Source organism: Dunckerocampus dactyliophorus, chromosome 5 (assembly GCF_027744805.1).
Source record: "Dunckerocampus dactyliophorus isolate RoL2022-P2 chromosome 5, RoL_Ddac_1.1, whole genome shotgun sequence".
Lineage (NCBI taxonomy): Eukaryota > Metazoa > Chordata > Actinopteri > Syngnathiformes > Syngnathidae > Dunckerocampus > Dunckerocampus dactyliophorus.
The window spans coordinates 12762249-12781595 of record NC_072823.1 but is presented as its reverse complement, the minus strand read 5'-3'; the positions used below and the strand labels follow the sequence as shown (position 1 = coordinate 12781595).

Genomic DNA, 19347 nt, shown 5'->3' with positions numbered 1-19347 from the left:
CTCAGCAATGTGTTAACCTGGGGATAAAAAAAAAAGACCCGGTCATGAGATAAAAATAGACGCTTCGTTGTCACGTGACCTCACCTGCATCGGTGTGTGAGTGCGTGTGTGTGAGTAGGAAGGTAGCCTCGGTCCTATTTCCTCATGCCGCCACGGTTAAAAGGATCGAGCATGTCCTCCCTGCCAGTGAACAGGGGGAAGCGTGCATCATCATGCAGGTGAGTTATGGGTCCGGGCCGCACGTGCTGCTTTCCGCTTCTTGATCCACGTCATCCCTCACCTGGTCTCCCTCCGCATGTAGATCGTGGAGATCGTGGCGAATGTGGTAATCGTGGGCCTTCTCCTGGGACCCGTGTGGACGCGCAACATGCCCTGCTACGAGGAGGAGGAGCTGAGTGAGATAGCCAAGAAGAAGCTGGTGAATTACCCGCAGCCCCCGGAGCCTCTAGGCGAGGTGGCCCATGACACCGGTTCCTCCAGCTCCCTAGACCTCTGCATGAAGTACGTGGGGCAACCAGTGCGGAACGGCCCAACTAACGACAGGTCCCTGTCGCCATGGCGATACGTGTAAGCTTCATTCTCCTCCTCACCATCTTTTGCATCTACATCACAATGTGTGCACGGAGTGTCCACCTCTCTGTGACCCATCATCAAGTCCCATCATCATCAAAGGTGCACCAAGGGTGTCCACATGCTGATCAGTCAGGGGTTCTGGGGGGCATTTAGATATTTTTAATTGTTTAAACTAAAACAAGTCATGTAGATCTGCTAAGAGTTTGGAGATGCGCAGGAAGCAAACGTGTCTCGAGTCAAAAAAAAGTTTCACGACTCGGTGCCAGTCAAAAGTTTGGAGACACTTTTTCAATTCAACAAGACGCAAAAGTGTCTCCAGACCTTTTGTAGGCACTGTGAGGCTGTGAGGCTGTGCAAGTGTTACGTTGCTAAACCTCACTCCCTCTGTCGTGATAGCTGCGTTGGACAAACGGGCAGTCCGCGTTTTTAGCCGTGTGGTCAGCGCTCTCGTCTCCCATTACGAAGGTAGTGTTTTCGAGCCCCGACGCGGGCACGGCGGGTTTCATATGTAAAGGAAAAAAAACATCCTGCATGTCAACTTTGTGTCATAGGTGACAAAGCGTATAATTATTAACGTTATTAGTGGGAGCATTTCAACTTTTTCTTGTTAGATTTTGCCTTTTTGGAGTTTTTTGGGGGGCTGGTGGCTTTTATTGTGCTCTTAAAGATTCTATGCTACCCATAATTACCTCCAACAACGTTTTGTCAATCTTGATTTAAATAAAATAAATAAATAATGGCCGGGTACTCTTCCAGTGATGCTTTGAGACATTTCGGTGAGGCTCTGGATAAATGTTTATTTTACTTCACTATGGCATCACCCACAAACCTAACTTAACATCTAACAAAGTGATGGCCAACACTTCAGTGTATGCAGTTTTTCATCCCAGTTTGGCAATTTAGCAAGGAAAATCCCACTTGACATGTTTAAGCTGGTGATCCGATAACTGATTGGATCTTATCACGAGCTGTGCTTTTTGTAGCACCTGTGCTATTATAAGCTTGAAACATGCAGCTTCACGTCCACGCCTTCTTAAAAAGCAAAGCAAAACAAGCGTACGTGAATGCATCACATTTCACCCCTTGGGGCATCGAAACACACACTCGACGTCAGCGTACTGGTGATACACTTGAGTCGCGTACACCGTCTAGCTAATTGGCTCGTTTTGTTGGGAAAGATCTGTCGAGGCGCTCTTTTCACAATGGCACGCTCAGGTGATCAGTGAGCGTGCCCCACAAGGGAAAGTCCCACAGGCGCTTGCACAGTCTCTCAGTTGCATCACCATAATGTGACACGGCAACCCTTGGAGAGCTTTCCTCAATGAATCACGGTGTTCCCTGGCTTTCATCATCTCCCAACTACTTTTACGCACCCCTAAGTGAAACTTGATCATGCGTAATCGCAAAATGCGAGGAAATACTCCACTACTGTAATATATCAACACTTCTCTGTTAGGACTTGCACATCAACTTTAGTGTGGATGCTACACTCTCAGCCTATATATATATATATATATATACGCACACACACACACACACACACACACACACACACACACACACACACATATATATACATGAGCAAACCGCAGCTATTTGGCTTGTTGGCTCAGTGTAGTGGACGAGCGATGCAGATTGAGGCGAGAGGGGCGGCAGGCGTCGCGGCTCAAAGATTATTTTGGTTGTGCACGTCTATGGACTTATATTTGTGCCTTAACTCTGAGGTAGCAATGGCAGACTTTGAGCCCTATTAAAGTGTGCAATAATTACTGTTATGTCGCGCAAGGGCATTGCTGCAGAGCGCTGTCACTCCCCCACTCTCTCGCTCGACCTTTTTGCTAGTACGAGGCGAGCCTGCGTACCTAATAGTGTACCTTCGGCCGGGTTTTGGGGACTGGGCTCCTTGCTGGGGCTCGTGGGTTACTGCCTGGACAGCGGCGAGGGGTACGGGCGTGTTCAGTTGACAAAATGCGTGCCTGTTGGTCGCTCTCCGTGAGGTGAGGGCACTGATATGATAATACATTATTTTCAAAATGATCTCACAATCGACCGGCAAAGTACCAAAGATCGACTGGTAGCTCACGATCAACGGGTTGGCGACCCCCGGTATACACCTTCTTCTTTTTCTTCTTCAGATTGACGTGTGGCCTCATTGTAAATCGAGCAGCCATTGGCTGCCAATGCAAAATGAAAAGTAACGACGGTGTTTCATTGTAAAAATGTATCGGAATAAAAGTATCCTTTTCTTTTAAAAAAGTAGTAAAATAAAAGTCAGCCCATGCAGAAATAATAATATAAAAACATTCCCTCGGTGGAAAAAGTTTGGACGTGCCTGATATAAAACACATTTTCAGCATTTGTACAGTCCTTAGTGCTCATTTTTTATGCTGCCATGCTATTTGTGTCCAGGCGGAAAACCATGGAGAATCACTATCCCTCCAGCTACATCGAAGCTCAGTGTCTGTGCTCAGGCTGCATCATTATAGAGAACGGGGTCCACAAATTGAGCCACGACTACAACTCCGTCCCCATTCCGCAGAGTCGAGTGTTTCTGAAGAGGGAGCTCTGCAGCGAAGGACATGGGTACTATCTGAAGCCTGTCTCTGTAGAAGTAGTTATCGGCTGCACATGTGCCACACCCCGCATCTTTTCCTAGGGGACCCCGTGTAGGACCACCTTGTCTTTTACAATTCCAGCATGACCGATAGGGTTCCAGAACTGTGTTGGCTTACGGGCATTGGCTTTCTCTTTACAATCATTAGTCAGACGTCAGAAGCTCAAAGTTGCATCATCCTTTATTTATTGGCCTATTTATTTATTTATGCCATGTTTACAGTACTGCATTGTGTGTAGTGCAGTGTGTATTTCAATTAGAGCAGTTTTTCATGTTGAAATTTCAAGTGCATATATTTTCATTTGTTCTGTTCAGCAAGGGTTAGCTGATTCACGAGTGAATGAAGAAGATCTGACAGCCTAAAATTTCTATTTATTTATCTATGCTGATATTGTCCCAGTGGGAATTGTTCCTGTCAAACAGGACTTGTAAGGTTAGCTTCTTTGAAGCAGAATAAACATTGTGATGCTGTTTTCTTTGTGTTTGTTTCCAATGCTGATGTCACATGCACGTCATATACTTCAGAATACCTTTGAAAATGATTATTAGAAGTTATTTTGGTAGCTCAACAAAAAAAACTAACTTCTTTTGTGTAGATTCACTACACACAGTGAAATATTTCGAGAATGTATTTTGATGATTACAGCTTACAGCTAACAAAAAATCCAAATACAGCATCTCTTCAATTTTGAAAACATTCAATATTGTAAAGTAATGACTTCCACTGTAATCAGCAATTGAACTGCAAAAACCTCCAAAGCCTTTAATTGGCCTCTTTGTCTGAAATGAACTCTTGCACCATATTCTAATGTATTGATAAGCACCTATATTTGGACTGGAGCGCCAGGTGTTGGGTTCAAGACCATTAACTTTGTGCTACTCCAACTAGAACCAATTCTACCGGTAGGAAGTACCCCAATAGACAACATGCTATCCCACATTCAGGTTCAGATACTGTATGTACTCAACATCCTACGGAGCAAACAGCTGTACGTCTTTACCGCCATGCTCCTCCATCTGCTACCTAAGGACAAAATCTTCACTGTCCATCCGTCTTATCTTGCCCTAAACCAGGGGTCTCAAACTCAATTTCACTGGGGGCCAGTGGAGGTAGAGTCTGGGTGAGGCTGGGCCGCATCAAGTGTTGGGAGTAGGGCTGGGAATGTCAGGGTACCTCACGATACGACACAATTCACAATACATCCATGTGATAACGCCACTGTTAGTTCACTGTTGGTGTTTACTTGCCCCTTTAATTATGTAACACTGAGCTTGCCCGGATGTTGCGGGCTGCAGTTACACTACTCTTTGATGTCCGCAAGATACGATTTGGTGGGCCGCAAATGGCCCGTGGGCCGTGAGTTTGAGACCTGCCCTAAACGAAAACATGTCACTGATAGTCGTGGTTGTATTGATGAGTTCTTGTAATTAATCAAAATTTGAAAATCTGTTGGGAATGGCAACCACCCAGAGATTAGCCCCCAGCTGACTAAATCCACCATTGTCCCATCATCACTACTAGTGTGACATGATGCATTACTTGGTGCACATGGAAAACTTGCATCATGAAACCAAACCGTTCCTGTGACTTTTGATGGCCTGTCATCAATACAAATCTAATTTATTAGCACAGAAAATACTGAAATAATGAGCTTGTTCAAACCAGAATTATACTACTGTGCTGTAAATATTTGTTTTATTTATCAAAACAGTCTTTACAAAATGGCAACATTTTTTAGATGTGGTTCAGCTCTTGCACAACTGATTCCTCTGTTGAAATCTGTCACCTTGGCTGACACGCCGAATGTTTCTTTGTTTTTTTTTTATGTGGCAAACTTCTTCTGTCGTACAGGTGCAGGAAGCTGGGACAGGATGTCCTGGAGGGGACGTTCCACTACCACTAGGGACTGGTCATCCAGGAGAGTGGCACACAAGAGGGGCTGTTGTTGGAGGACAAACAATTAAAAGGAAACCCCACTGTTCAGACAAATCTGGTCTTCTATGTTATAAATGTAATATTAACCTCAATTTTGAGCTTTTGTTTAAATATTTCAAGGAAAATCATAACTATATAAGTCAACTTTTTTTTTTTTTTTTTTGAATGGCTGCAAATACGTAATTGCAATGCAGTGCTGGTTGCAGTTGGAACAAATTCGGCATCGCTGCATCCTTACCACGTTTTCACAGAAGTATAGCACTCAGTTAAGAGAATACACTAAAATAAAGATACAAAATAAAGCATTTATATATTTTTTTCTTTCAAATGCTTTATTAGGGTTAAAAAAAAAAAGAATCTTGAATGTATAAATAATCCATGAAGGTGCAATGTGTCGGTGTTTGTATGCGCTGTTATAAAAAGATAATACTTTTTACAATAAAGATATTTTAGAAAAAACACTTTTATTCCAACCCAGTCTCCACTTGTTTTATTGCTGCCATCGGACTGTTGATTAAAATTTGCCCATCGACTGACACACCGCTAAACTGGTCGTCCTGCAGGATGTTGCAGGCAGCAAGGTTTCGGGATTGCATTTACAGACTCTCTCACATCGCTCAAGTTAGCAGTGTAAACCAGCTCTCATCTATAAGGAGAACAGGGCGCAAATGGCTTCGAATGGCTTAGAATCTGTCAATTCTGGTGGTGTCTGGCAAATATTCTGCAGGTGCAGAAACACAGGCCCCACTTGTGGACATCAAGCAGTCAAACAATACATACAGTACAGTCTCCATGGAGTCTGTTTCTGACTGGGCACAGAGTGCCTACCAATGACATTTCAAAATTCCATACTTTTCCCAGACTCAGTAAATCGATGTATCATTAGAGCTGCAACAAGTTAAATCAATGAATCCAAGATTAATCAAGTATCCAATTTATCAACAATTATTTTGGTATTCAATTAATCCTTCTGATTTAAAAAAATGTAAATATCCTGATTTCAGCCTCTCAAATGTGATTTTTAAAAAATGTCCTTAAGTCATCCATGAAAGCAGCCCTATTAGCTTTGTTTTCGGTGAACAAAATAGTCACACTCATCAGCTTTGACTTTGGAAAACAGTGATGGACATTTTTGCCTCTTTTCTGATATGTTATGAACCAAACCACCAACTGTTTGTGTTTGGTTCATATTGATTTGGTCCGTCTAGGGCCTAATCGATTAATCGACGCAACGAGACGATATCATGTAAATAAATTATGGAATTAATCGTTTTCATTATTCGGAATATGCCATTATGTCACCAAATAATTTCCAGAAGACTATATGTAGCTCAGACAAAGGGTTGGCTGCTGAAATGGCCATCTTCCCAAATGCTTTCCGGGATGCCGCCTGCTGTGAGCTCTTAGCTGCCCTTGCAAGTGCCTTAGAAAAACATATCTATCCATTTCTTTTTTAGTTTTTCATAGTTTTATCAACTATAGGAGAACAGCGGTAACAGTCTTGGAAACAAATATTTTTCCATATTTTTCCTGACCTGGAAATTGATCAAATCCCATACTTATCCATACTTGCGTACAGGATCCCTGTGGCCAGAAACATGTACACTAGTGGCCTTTGAGAGGTCAATTTGTACGACCATTCATTTGTAATGTTTTTTTAAGCAAATGGCTGAATTTCCACATTTCCCGATCAAATACAGGGAAACCCGCGGAGAGGCAGCAGCGAGCTGAGGTCCATCTCGGTTGGAGGAATAATTATTAAACGACTTGTAACATCTTGTGTAATGTCTTTAATGTGTGTGACACTAGTGCTGGTGATTGGACAATAAACTGCAGATACAAGCCATAAGGTGAAGCAGACAGCACTTTGCCGCATCAAAGGACTCAGTGCCTCACCAGCCATGAACCTCATTGCAATGCAACATAAAATGTGACTTAAATAGTTGTGATATCATCATGACTGACCCAAATGTAAGACGAGAGCTAAGCCACAACTGATGCTAAAAGTGAGGGTAGCGGTAAAGTGGACTCGTATGGGAAGGGTACCTGAAAGGTCTTGCAAATCTTGAACGAGTGACTGTGTTTTATCCTCTCAGACTCTGGAAGACTTCGAAGTGTCATCTGATTGGAAAGCTGCGACTTTGTGTCAGGGAGGGGCTGCATGGAAACAGAAATGCCTCACCCATTAATCACAAGGCAAAAAAAGACAATATATTTGTCAATGCACATGTGCTCTGCTCACATACCAGACTCTTATCTAGGAGGCAGAACATAAATGTGTCATGCAGAAGGATGTGAGCAGTGTTTTTAGGGTTGAAGGTGACGTGGGTGATTGGTGTGTCCCTCTTCAACCACAGAGGGTGCAGCCCTTGTTTCTGCAGCTTGCGGCTCCATTCAGTGTACTCCTTTTGCTTGAGAGAGAACTCAAATATCTGCACGCGCACACACGGAGGATAGGTGACGCAAACTCCAAGATCGATGTTGGGAAGTAAAAGACAGGGATGGAAGGATGTGACTCAAGTGTTCACCTGCTGATCAGCGTGCACCATGATGAGGTTCTGGGTGGTGGGGTGGATGGCCAAGGCGGTGGGACAGGAGCTGTACACTGGCACTGTACAGTGGAGCTATGTGCACGCAGACAGGAACAAGTGGCATAAAAGGGAAATTGTGTGGACCAACACAAAAATAAATGCAACTCAATTTACCTTCATCTTCTGAAGGTTGTAGACATGCACTTCACAACCTGCGTTGGCAGTTGTGAGCCACTTGCCATCGTCACTGGCATACAACAGATGGACAGGCTGTCTGGAACCTGGACACATGTCATGAAGGATGTGTTCATATCACACGTTCTCTCAGCATACTGGAAAACATCAACTTCATGATGTTTTTGTTATGACACATATCAGTGGAGCTGAATGTGTAACAAAACCCGTCCAACGGAAACAGGGTGCCGTTAAAGCCCTCAGGGCACTGACGTTGGATAAAAAAAAAAAAAAATCCAGACCGGTTTTGTACATCTGTACCTGAATGTGGTCACGTTTCTATTCTCTCTTCATTCATGGAAATATCAAAGCTCTCACCTGACTTAGGCTTGAGTGTGTGAACATATTTGCACTCTGATTGGCTGAGAGAAACAACGATGACTGATGAGCGGCTGCAGGAGGCAAACAGTTTGGAGGAGTCAAAGGAAAAGCAGAGCTGCTGGGCAGTGTGAAGGATCTTGGGCAGTTTAGACACCTATGGTGACCCAGAGGACAGCATAACGTGAGCATCAACAGAGCCCTCCTTGCTTTAAACACTCTTATTTTACAGTCTTAATGGAAGTCAAATGGATGTCAAATGTCACATAACCAAACATGAAATTGGGTGTTTGTCAGAAATAAAGTACCCACCTTTGTGATGCAGATTTTGCTGTTCTGGATCTGGAGCCTATAAAGACGAATGCTGGAGACAGTCGAGAATGCCAGCCATTCTCCACATGGAGACAGAGCACTGCACCAGATATTGTCCTCTCCCTGCACACATGCGAACCAATCAGTACAACTGATACCCCAATAAAGCAGTGCAGTGGTTCTGTACAGATCACTTATTTTGGTATTGCATACTAAACAGAACCATACTTTGCATTTTTATTTTCTCAGGGCATTTAAATCGATGGCCTTTGGACTGTTCAGGCCATCTTGATGTTTTGCCTCTCATCTGAGCAGGCTTCATCAATGGATACTCAAAGATTATACAGCATGGTACAGGATCCAACGTATTCATTCTCTAATGTAGCGGTAACCCCCAAACAAGAATGTTCACAGATTTGTGGTGCAGAACGTCCGTGGAGTGAGACCTCTGCCAGCCAACAACAGTCGTTCTGGTGTAATCACCCTCGTTTGCACTCCAATGAGTTGTAACAATGGTCACCTGAAAACAAAGTGGCTGTGTTGTGTTTGTTATTTCTTAGAGGCTAAATTATTGAATATTTTAGGAAGACGATAATATGTGGGAGATGGGGAGGTCTCCTCTGTTCAGAGATGTTTTTTCAACCTTGATGTAGGTGGCCTCCCTCACTCCTCTTTCAAACCATCTGTCTTCTCTGTCCAGAATATGTACATTTATGTCCTCAAACAGTGCTGTCTGTCTTTGAGGTGCAGGTTGACAGCCAAGTCATGACCTGAAGAGTTAGCCCGTCTGTGTGGTGACATGTGCCTGCTTGGTTTCTCTATTAAATATTTTAATACAGTAGTCACCAACCTTCTTGAGCCCAAGATCCCTGGTCTCGGCCCTGCGCAAGATCTAGATTGTAGAATATTTACTTTTATTTTGTAGAAAGTAAAATAAAGCTTTGTCTTTCAATATAAAACTTTGTGTTACTATTGGTTGTTAACATTTCAGCAATTTCTCATTGTGTCTTATGCTCTATCCATCCATTTTTTATGGGGTTTTTTTGTGCATTATATTTTGTTTCTGCAGTGAAAAAGCCGCACTTTGGCCACACTACTTTTGTGGATCTTTGTTGAGGCTCTATGAGAAAACTACAACTCGGCTTGTTGGCTCAGTGTCGTACACAAGCAATGGTGGCTGAGGAGAGAGAGATTGGTTAATGTGTTACAATAGTCAACCCTAACGAGCCACAGTGCAGAGATTTTATTGGAGGTCCATGTCTATGGAGTTATATTTGTGCCTTAATATTGAGGTAGCAAAAGCAAATTTTGAGCCATATTAACGTGCAATAACTACGGTTGTGTGCTCTGGCACATTGCTGCGCTCTGTCACTCCCTCTCGCTTGACACCTCCGCATGCTGCTCACTCAACCTTTTTGCTAGTGCGGCGAGGTGAGCCGGCATACATGCGCTGGCAGGGTCTTGGGGACTGGGCTCATGGTTGGAGCTTGCGGGTTGCTGCCTGGAAAGCGGTAAGGCATACGGGTGTGTTGAGTTGTCAAAATGTGTGCCTGTTGGTCACTGTCCGGGAGGGGAGGGCACTGATGTCCCTGATGCACTGATGTACCTTTATTTAAGGACATTAATATTTTCAAAAATAACTTTTTGCCCCATTATACATTTATAGATTTGTCAGTGCAAGTCAAACACACTTTACTGTACATACCTTCCTCTTCAGGTGAATCAATTTCTCTGGGTTCTTTTTCACAGGCAGACTGTCACCTGGCTTCCCTGATTAAAAAGCAAACAAAACAGTCATTGCATCACAGTAATATCCAATAGACAGTTTTACAAACAGTGTTCTTATTTTTGGTATAACTTCAAGTAGACATGTTGGGATTATCAGCCTTTATTGGTGGCCAGGAATGTCTCTGTGGTGAATTGTATGCTGTTCAGCTGTGCCAAGATGCTGAAACCAACGCACAGAGTGAGCACTCTTCCTGCCTCTTTGGAGGCGGGAGACGAAAACAGGCACGCATGTGTAACGGATGCAGGCCAGTGTGGCTGCGCAATTGTATGTTGGTAAAACCTCACTCCCTCGAGCTTCAGAGCTGCGCTGAACGCTTTGTCGCTTTTGGCCGAGCCGTCAGCGCTCTCGCTCTTGGTCCTGTGTTAATCGTCAACCCAAATCCTTTCATTCATACCCCCCAACACACACACCAAATGTAATGGTATCGCATTACAGATGGCTAGACTGCGCGTGTTCCTGTGTATGTGCGTTTGGGTCGTTGTTCATCAACCACCCATGACGCACCAAAAACCCCCTCTTCACCCCCCCAAAGATGTAAACCTGTATTAGCAGAGGTATCTTCTCACCGTGCCCGTCGCTCTCCCCTAGTCTCCACAGCTCGAGATGATCAGGGAACTGGAAGAGCAGCAGCCCCGATTTCTTTGCACAAGACACCAGACTCCTCTGCACAGACGAAACATGTGATTAGGGCAACGGGCAACAACCCATCTGCAGTCATCCCTTGCTACATCGTGGTTTGAGCATCGCTCCCTCTTTCTATCGCGTTTTTTCAAAAATGAATAATAAATGATTAATTAAAAATAATAAATGCTCGTTTTGTGGTTGACTATGGCCTATTATGCGTGGAGTCAGCCTGGACTTGACAGTGAAAAAAGTGATCTCAATCCGTGTGGAAGTGGCAAGTTTTTGGCTTCTTCCCCATTCTGTTTGGAAACCTTTCTTAAACTTAGAAGTAAATAAATTGGAGGCTATCTAGTTAGCGCTGTAGCATGCTATGCTTAAACAGTGGCCCCATCTTGCGTCCCTGCTGTGATCCCGTAGCCTGCGCATTAGAGTTGCGCTATATGGTGTAAACAAAGCATAATACAAGTGGAAAGGTGACCATAGGGGTGTTATTTCATGTTTACAAGGCTCTAATAATGGTAAAAACGTATTTAAAAAGTCAAACAGGTTTTCTGTACTCTAACTACCAAAATATTCCATTTATTAATATTGAATCATACTTGGCAGAAATTCAATTATCACGGTCCGGTCTAGAACCAACTAATCGCGATAAACGAGGGACGACTGTATAGCGGATTGTTGACTGTCAAAATGTGATTCTGTGGCTAGTTGAAAGAACATTTTTTTTCTTTATACGGCTTAATATTGTGGTACTCACATGCGGGAAAAATATTTTACGAAGGGCTGACTCTCGGGTCTGCAACTCCACCTTGTCCAGCAGCGGTCGTACTACCAACTGTGTATCCACACCTAAGGGGGATTCAACAAAAAAACATTGCACCCTCTCCAAAAGCCAAGTTCACATTTAAGATAATGGTTGATATGATGACAAAAATGTAGATCTTCTGCATAGTGCTGTGTTATGGTCTATACTAAAACTGTCAACTCGCCTATATTCAGCGTATTCAATAGATGGATTCACAGTTTAACTTAAAAAAAACAAAAAAAGGAATGGACAAAGATTTATGATCAGATTGTGACATTCATTGGACCAGTTACACAACACATGCTACGGGCATTTACGTGACGGTGAACACTTACAAGGCCTTTTTTCCTTGGCGCATAACTAATCCACAAACTTTTAAGATGTGATGAAAAGCAAATCTAATATTAAATCACGTGACTGAAGAATAGACAAGAAGATCAGATCAACCATAGAAAACTTTTGCAGTTAACACTGACCTCCAGAAACAACAGCCGTCTCAGTGTGAACCAATGCCCTCACATCATGTGAATGGTTTTTAAAGGTTCTGGTTCGGACCCAGTCCTTGTTCTGATGGTCACTGTTGCAGGAGAGAAACTGGAACTGGACCACAGTGCCCTCTGATGTCCCCGCAATGAGGCTGCTTTCATCCTGTTGATCAATTAGGATATTCAACACCACCGATTCTGAACGCATTTCAAACTGGCCTCTTACTGTGTGACTCACACCTGGGATACTGAGAGAGCAAGAACATCCCACTTGGTGACTAGATGAGTTTGGACAAGTGTTCCTGTGATTCCATCCCACATTTGAACCTTTCCAGCAGAATCACCACTGACGATGGTGTTGTTGGATAAGAAGACGATAGCCCAAACCACCACCTCGCTGCTCTTGGATGCTCCAACGCCTCTTTCTACCAGCATTCTGTGTGCACTGTGACCTGATGTAAGCACAACCACACACACAAAAATGTTAACAATTACCTCAGACGAAGAGCAGAGCAAAGGAGGTTTTTAAACAAGTCTAATTCAGTCATGATTTCGTATCAGTTTACCAGTTTCAGCATCAAATATTCTGATCATGTCCATCATGCCAGCAGCCAAACGTGTGCCGCAGGGGTGCCAAGAAAGACTTATGATACGACCTAGAAGATGACAGCAACACAGTATGTTGGGACAAAGTTATTTGGGTTATATAACAAACATGGGCCATGGTTTAAAATCCAGCATATTTAAATGCAGGGTTTCCGCGACATGTAATTGATAAAATAAACCTTAAAAATTTTTTTTTTTTTTTACTTGAATGAATGGATATACAGTATATGCCATATAGACACATATACAGTAAAGACACATAAAATACAGTAAGAGTGGGCGGAATTGGTGTGCCAATGCCCTCCTCCTATTGGTTCCTTACACTAAGACTGGGAGGAGTTGTGGTCTAATCCTCTCCTTCCATTAGCAACCCCGATCAAAGGGAAGTGTAGCTCCCTGTAGTTCGGTATGAACGACTGATACTGGCTCGTTAGCATCTATTGTTCTGGCTCGGCCCTGGCTCCACCTCATTTGCTGTACTGTATTTAAGGCCTAGGCTACCACCACTTGTTAGTTCGCTGACGAAGCTCTTCGGATGAGGAGCGAAACGTCCGACACCTTCTTCACAGAAGTACAGATGACGTCTCAAGAAGCCTTTCCCTCGTTATACGTAAATGCAACACTTTTGTTTTTGCTCCCATTTTTTGAGATGAACTCAAAGGTCTAAAACTTTTTCCACACACACAGAATATCACCATTTCTCTCAAATATTGTTCACAAATCTGTCTCAATCTGTGATAGTGAGCACTTTTCCTTTGCTGAGGTAATCCATCCCACCTCACAGGTGTGCCATATCAAGATGCTGATTAGACACCATGATTAGTGCACGTGTGCCTTAGACTGCCCACAATAAAAGGCCACTCTGAAATGTGCAGTTTTATCACACAGCACAATGCCACAGATGTCGCAAGATTTGAGGTCACCGTTTCCTAGGGGAAACCCTGAAATGAATGGAAGAGCAAAAGGACCGCTAACATGGCTACTTTTACGCTAAGTAGGTTAAGGAGAAATGCTGCTAAAAAAACCCCACAGACACAAGCAACCGAAAAATGATTTCCACCAGAGAGAGGATAAGTGAAACTTTTAAGAGTGCTATTTCTCCTACTTTTTTGCCTGTCAAAGTTCCTTTGAAATTGAATCCTGTCCTCCAGTATTTCAAATATCTTCACCGTTCCATCTTCACAGCCAACCTGATAAAAAAAGCATAATCAAACCACACAAAAAAACATTTAGATAGCAAAGTGGGTGTACAAAAAATGATACACAATATTTTGACTGACCGCCAACACAGTTCCCTTGCTGTTGCTGCTTATTGCCCAGATTGGTCCGCCGTAGGCATCCACCGTATACTTGGTCTGCAAGTTCTCCAGGTCATACTCTGTGATCTCTCCACTCAAACCAGCACTGAAGAGGCGCTGGTCCACCCAACACAGAGCCTCAACACCCTTACCCTCCCGTCCTGGAATTATCTGTGCAAGCCAAATTCTTTACATTATCACGAGATAATGACCCACTTTTTTGTGTCTTAAATAATGCACAGGCACTGCTGTAATTTACATATTGTAGTATCGTTGGGAGCACTACCTGCTTCCTAGTGTGCTTTGTAAATAAAGTAGTTGTATGTAAGTTTTGGTTTGTCATTCCCCATAGTATTAAAAGTTGCCCTGTGTGTCTGCTTATCTGTTGTGTTAAATTAGTGCCTATCACTTTGATCTTTTTGCCTACACTATGGCCATGGTTAGTGTTCTTTGCAGTTAGCTCCCTTTCATTCCTATTATGTGTTTAAGATCATAGGAAGTACCTGACTATTACCTGCAACGTATCAGTGCACGAATTGTTGGTTGTCTTTTCCAGTCAAGTACATGTCATTTAAATGTAGTATAGAGATCAGATAAGTAATCGTCCCAGACATGTAGACATGTTTTCTTTCACTATTCAATACTGAGAATATGTGTAACACAAGAAATGTCGTGTTTGATGTAACAGGGGTTTTGTGAAATGCGAGCTTCCTACCTTCTCTTGGTAGTAGTTATCAGTAAAGTTGAAGATCTCCACACTACTGTCAGTCCGGGCAACAGCAAGCCGCTCAGTACGGTTGTTGAACGCCATGGCCCTGATAGCGCTGGGCATATATTCGAAAAATCGAACCCGATGTACCTTAAACTCGCCCATTTTGTCCAACTGAGAGAACACACACACACAATTGGGTTGTCGATGCGAATGGAAGGGTCCAACAAATAACACGTGATGCTGTTATGCGCTAGTGTGTAGAACAGCTACCATATCAAATACAGAGCATGCTAGCTTGGACGACGAATGCGAAACAACATTCACTCTATCTACACAAGTAGCGTTGCTTCGCGTTATAAATCAAGCGCAGATAATTTTTCCATGCGTTACACACGCCGAAAAACACTGTTAGCCATGTTGAAGACCTATGACCCGGAAATGTATCAGCTTACTTGACGGTGGTGTTGTCACTACGCAATACGTACCCGGTGTCATTACTCAATGTGCACCCGGAAGACAATCAGTTCAACTGGGTTCTACACATGTGCAGAACGCGTCTATATCGGGTCGGCCTATTTTTGTTAGGCATGTAATCTACACCATCCGTCGATCTATTTTACGGCAGCAAGCAATATACGTAACCCCCCAACTCCCAAAAACGTTAAGGTACATGCAAATGAGAAATGACATCATAATCAATATTTTTTCATATATATATATATATATATATATATATATATATATATATATATATATATATATATATATATAATCCATGGAACAAGTAGACAATTTATATGTCAACAACCATAGGCAGAGTGCAAAGATGGATTCAGGAGGATTCAGCTAGTTATTTTTCCAAGCATATTTTGCTGGCAATTGCTTTTGTCTGTATTTTTTCAGTGGCGAAAAATGACTAAATAATTCATGGAACCAAGAAAAGAGGTCTTATAATTTATCCACTTGGACCATGGATATGATAGAAGAAAATAAAAGATCGATTATGTTGTAATTTCTCCAGTCTTAATAACTTTTTTTGGAGTGGGGCGGGGTGACGTACTGTATATTGCGCATGCATATACAGTAGTAGAAATGTTGGTGCCTGACGTTTACGCTCTGTAACTGCCGTAAAATAGATCGATGGATGACGTTGATTTCACATGCGTTGTCACTGCTACTGCGCAATGTACCCCCCCCCCCAAAAAAAACATACAAATAACAAAGAAAACAACAACTATCGTCTTATGATATCCGCCAAGAATGAGCTTCGTAAAAACGTACGCATTGCACATAGCGCAGATTTAAACGTCATATCCAGTTACGTGTAACATGCGGTAATATGTCTAACACGTGACTGCCGAAAACGTCACATCCTCCCTTACCTAATTTTTACGACAGGGCATTTGCGACGTCACGTGCTGTGGCAGTTTTTTTTTTAAATGTATGAACATAAATGGTCAATAACCATACTTCATATATGTAATATATTGGGAGGTTATTTTATGAGTGACTCTTGTTAAAATACTTCGTTAGCATGCGGATGTTTCCACAACTTAAGGTTGTCATAAATAAAAGAATAGTGATGATCTGTTTTTACAGGGGAATTAATTGCAATTTAGCTAGCATTGAACTGGATTGAACAAAGTAAGCCAAAGAAAGCGGGGTTCAGATTCAAATGCGTTGACTAGTTAAAAAACATTATTTTCAGACTCAAGACAGGATCTAGTATTTGAATTAGTTCAGTCAATACTTTCATTAAAGAAGATAAGAATTATTGTTACATTTATTTGGGTGCAGGCTCACATAGGCATTCTAGGAAACGAATTATTAGATAGATATGCAAAGTATGCACCGTGCAAATTTGCATGGTGCATTTCCATATTTATTTCTGCAGTTACATCAAAGCATGTAGGGTTTTTGTTTTTTTAGCATCTCGATCAACACCCCTTACCAGAAGGTGGCGGTAATACACACCATAAAGCGCCTTGCCACCCGCCGATAAAAAACAAGAAGAAGAAGACGTCGCCTTCACTACACGGAATGTCCCAGTGGACTTGCCGTAGCTGTAGAATATCAGCGGCAAATTTTGTTGGTGTTTTAGCCGCCACTGCACAAGACTTTGTACAAATGGTTCAGATAGTCATACGGTAAGATTGAGAGTCTACTATATACTGTCTTTAATAAAAGTATTTCTGCTATCATGAGCGAGCTTCAAGTCAGAGTGTTTATTACTTTGTAGACAAAACATTCGAGTGTTCAACTCAGCGATACTTTTTTAGCAAGCTTTTTACGATTCAGAAACATGAGAAATGGCGGGTTTCAACCTGCATGTACAGTACATATATTTGTTTTTAGGCGTATGACTAGTTTACGACTGTTTCTTCCTTTTGTAGAGGAAGTGTGGATGGCAGCAGTCCTCCTGAGTGGCTGCTGATCGAGCTGCAGGGAGAAATAGTGTCCAGACATAACTCTGGTCTGGCGGGAAGTGTGATGGGAGACCTTCTTTACACCAAAGAGGTAAACAATTAAGTTAATTATGAAACACTATACAGTACAATTGTTTTGACTGTGGGAGGAAGCTGGAGTATGCAATCATCACGGGACTACATGTGTAGTTCTGTTACAGTAAGTTAGTACTGCAATGGAATCAGTATAATCCATGCTGTATTTGTGCTCCAGAAAATTTTTCTTGACATGAAGCAATGACATTAGGCCTGTCACGATAATGGACATATCGATTTATCGAAGGATAAAAAAACAGGTCGATAATTATGAGCCCTCAATAAATTGACATTTACTGTATGCGCGTCTGCTCCATCTGTTAGTCTGTCTGTGGTACAGAGACTGGATGACAAGAGGGTTCACTCTGCATGAGTCTGTGTTCATTGGCTCCATATGAGATGAACACAGAAGATAGCGAGCATCTTCTCAGCTAGCCTATTAAGCCTCTTTGTCCCTTTAGTCAAGGTGGGGGCTTGGTACACGGACTGCGAGCAGTTAGCTAGCCGAATGCCACAGTTCCGATGTGGATGTGAAGCAAAGCCTTCTTCCCGACAGTCAACGGTTACTGAGGCGTTGATCGTCAGGAACTAAGTACAGTGCACACAGAATTACTGTATTGAAGTGTACTGATGGAAGTACAGTCGTCTCTTGCTACATTGCGGTTCAAACATCGCTCCCTCGCTCTATCATGGCTTTTCAAAAATGTATTCATTGTTGATTCATTTTCCATCCACCAGGGGGTGCCAGTGTTGATTGTAGGACATCACATATTGTACGGGAAGCAGGTCAAACTGGAGAAACCCTTTGCTGTTCTCACGAAGCACCCAGCCCAATCACAGGACACCGTGGACAGCACTGACAACCACCATGCCTCCCAGGCTGCCTCCACCTCCTACTCTGTGTCTGCACTCATCAAGCGAAAGCTTATCTTCAAGACACGACCCAAACCCATCATCACTAATGTACCCAAGAAAGTATAATGCGGCTGGACTGAGTCAAATGTTATGTGGGATGGTAAACAAACTCATATAATTTGGAAATGTTTTATGGTTTTCTTTGTAAGAGACTGTTTCTGTATAATACTAAAATCTAATTTTTTATATGAAAGTATAAGAGAAAAAAAACAACACTATATGTGTAATTATGTGCATTTTTTGTTTATATGTTGTGCTTTGTAGTGTCTCAGACTAGCCCAGCACAATACAGTGTTTTGTCTTTCAATTAATATTGCTTTTCTGTAGAATGCCTATGATGATGAAGCAGTGGCGGCCAGTGCATTTTGCACCCGGGCCTTCAGTGGCGACCCAATTGACCTCTTAATACCACTGCTATCACATCAAAATAATATAAACCATCAGTAACATAGAAAAGTGCAGTATAACAATAGTATTGCAGAACAGTGGCATTACAGAACTTGGATGACGACCATTATTACTAAAGCAAAAAGTTGAAGCTGAAATGTGTACCCTACATATGGTCTCCACCTTTTCTAATTGTGCAGAAGGTTCGAGTTTCTAAACTTGACAAGGCCAAGCTCTATTAGCAACTAGTTAAAACTCGAGTTTGTTATTTCTCTCACGCATCGGCTTTTCCACTACAGCTGTTTTAATTATGCAGCATCAAACAACGTTTTATGAATCAATCATTTCTGGTTAAATTTTATAATCCTAATTGTAAATATACAGTGGCAGAGCCAGAAATGTTTCTTTGGGTTGGCCAAGTTGAGACCATTACTCAAAGTTGATACCTGAAATGTCTAGATGGCCAGTGGGATGGCTGGAGAGTGACCCGGGTGGCCTGCCACCGCGGAGCTACGCTGATGTAAATATACAATAAAAACACATTTATTCGTTTTTATGAAAGACTTTGAGAGCACCTCTTAAGAAAACAAAAACAAATTAATTCATTTTCGTGTAATTTTTTTGAAAGTCTTTTTCTGTAATCATTGTTAATGTGGCAACCAAGGTGTGCTTTTACGTCACATATCAGAAGATGGCGCTATTGCACG

General features: G+C 42.4%; 3 protein-coding genes across 5 annotated transcripts; 2 read left to right on the top strand and 1 right to left on the bottom strand.

The window, feature by feature from the left end:
• The first annotated feature begins 161 nt into the window (after window positions 1-161).
• Window positions 162-3612, top strand: il17c (interleukin 17c). Its single transcript, XM_054777709.1, has 3 exons — window positions 162-218; window positions 302-567; window positions 2983-3612. Exons 1-3 carry the CDS (start codon window positions 213-215, stop codon window positions 3227-3229), a joined length of 519 nt encoding a protein of 172 aa, XP_054633684.1. The 5' UTR covers window positions 162-212; the 3' UTR covers window positions 3230-3612.
• utp4 (UTP4 small subunit processome component) lies at window positions 3362-16819 on the bottom strand. Of its 3 annotated transcripts, none has more exons than XM_054777705.1 (17): window positions 16812-16819; window positions 14841-15008; window positions 14108-14296; window positions 13933-14017; window positions 12788-12877; window positions 12462-12673; window positions 12213-12384; window positions 11689-11780; window positions 10874-10970; window positions 10224-10288; window positions 8519-8641; window positions 8207-8363; window positions 7829-7935; window positions 7652-7747; window positions 7370-7555; window positions 7170-7280; window positions 3369-5127 (listed from the first exon to the last, which is right to left on the bottom strand). In XM_054777705.1, the coding sequence occupies exons 1-17, from the start codon at window positions 16812-16814 to the stop codon at window positions 5011-5013; spliced, it is 2070 nt and encodes a 689-aa protein (XP_054633680.1). In that variant the 5' UTR covers window positions 16815-16819; the 3' UTR covers window positions 3369-5010. The 3 variants fall into 3 exon arrangements, with proteins under 3 accessions (XP_054633683.1, XP_054633680.1, XP_054633681.1); XM_054777706.1 differs by lacking the exon at window positions 16812-16819 and adding an exon at window positions 15323-15435; XM_054777708.1 differs by lacking the exon at window positions 7370-7555 and having other exon boundaries at window positions 3362-5127.
• A 62-nt stretch (window positions 16820-16881) lies between these two features.
• Window positions 16882-18808, top strand: chtf8 (CTF8, chromosome transmission fidelity factor 8 homolog (S. cerevisiae)). The gene is made up of 3 exons (XM_054777134.1): window positions 16882-16984; window positions 17231-17354; window positions 18077-18808. The coding sequence occupies exons 1-3, from the start codon at window positions 16965-16967 to the stop codon at window positions 18317-18319; spliced, it is 387 nt and encodes a 128-aa protein (XP_054633109.1). The 5' UTR covers window positions 16882-16964; the 3' UTR covers window positions 18320-18808.
• The last annotated feature ends 539 nt before the right edge of the window (window positions 18809-19347 follow it).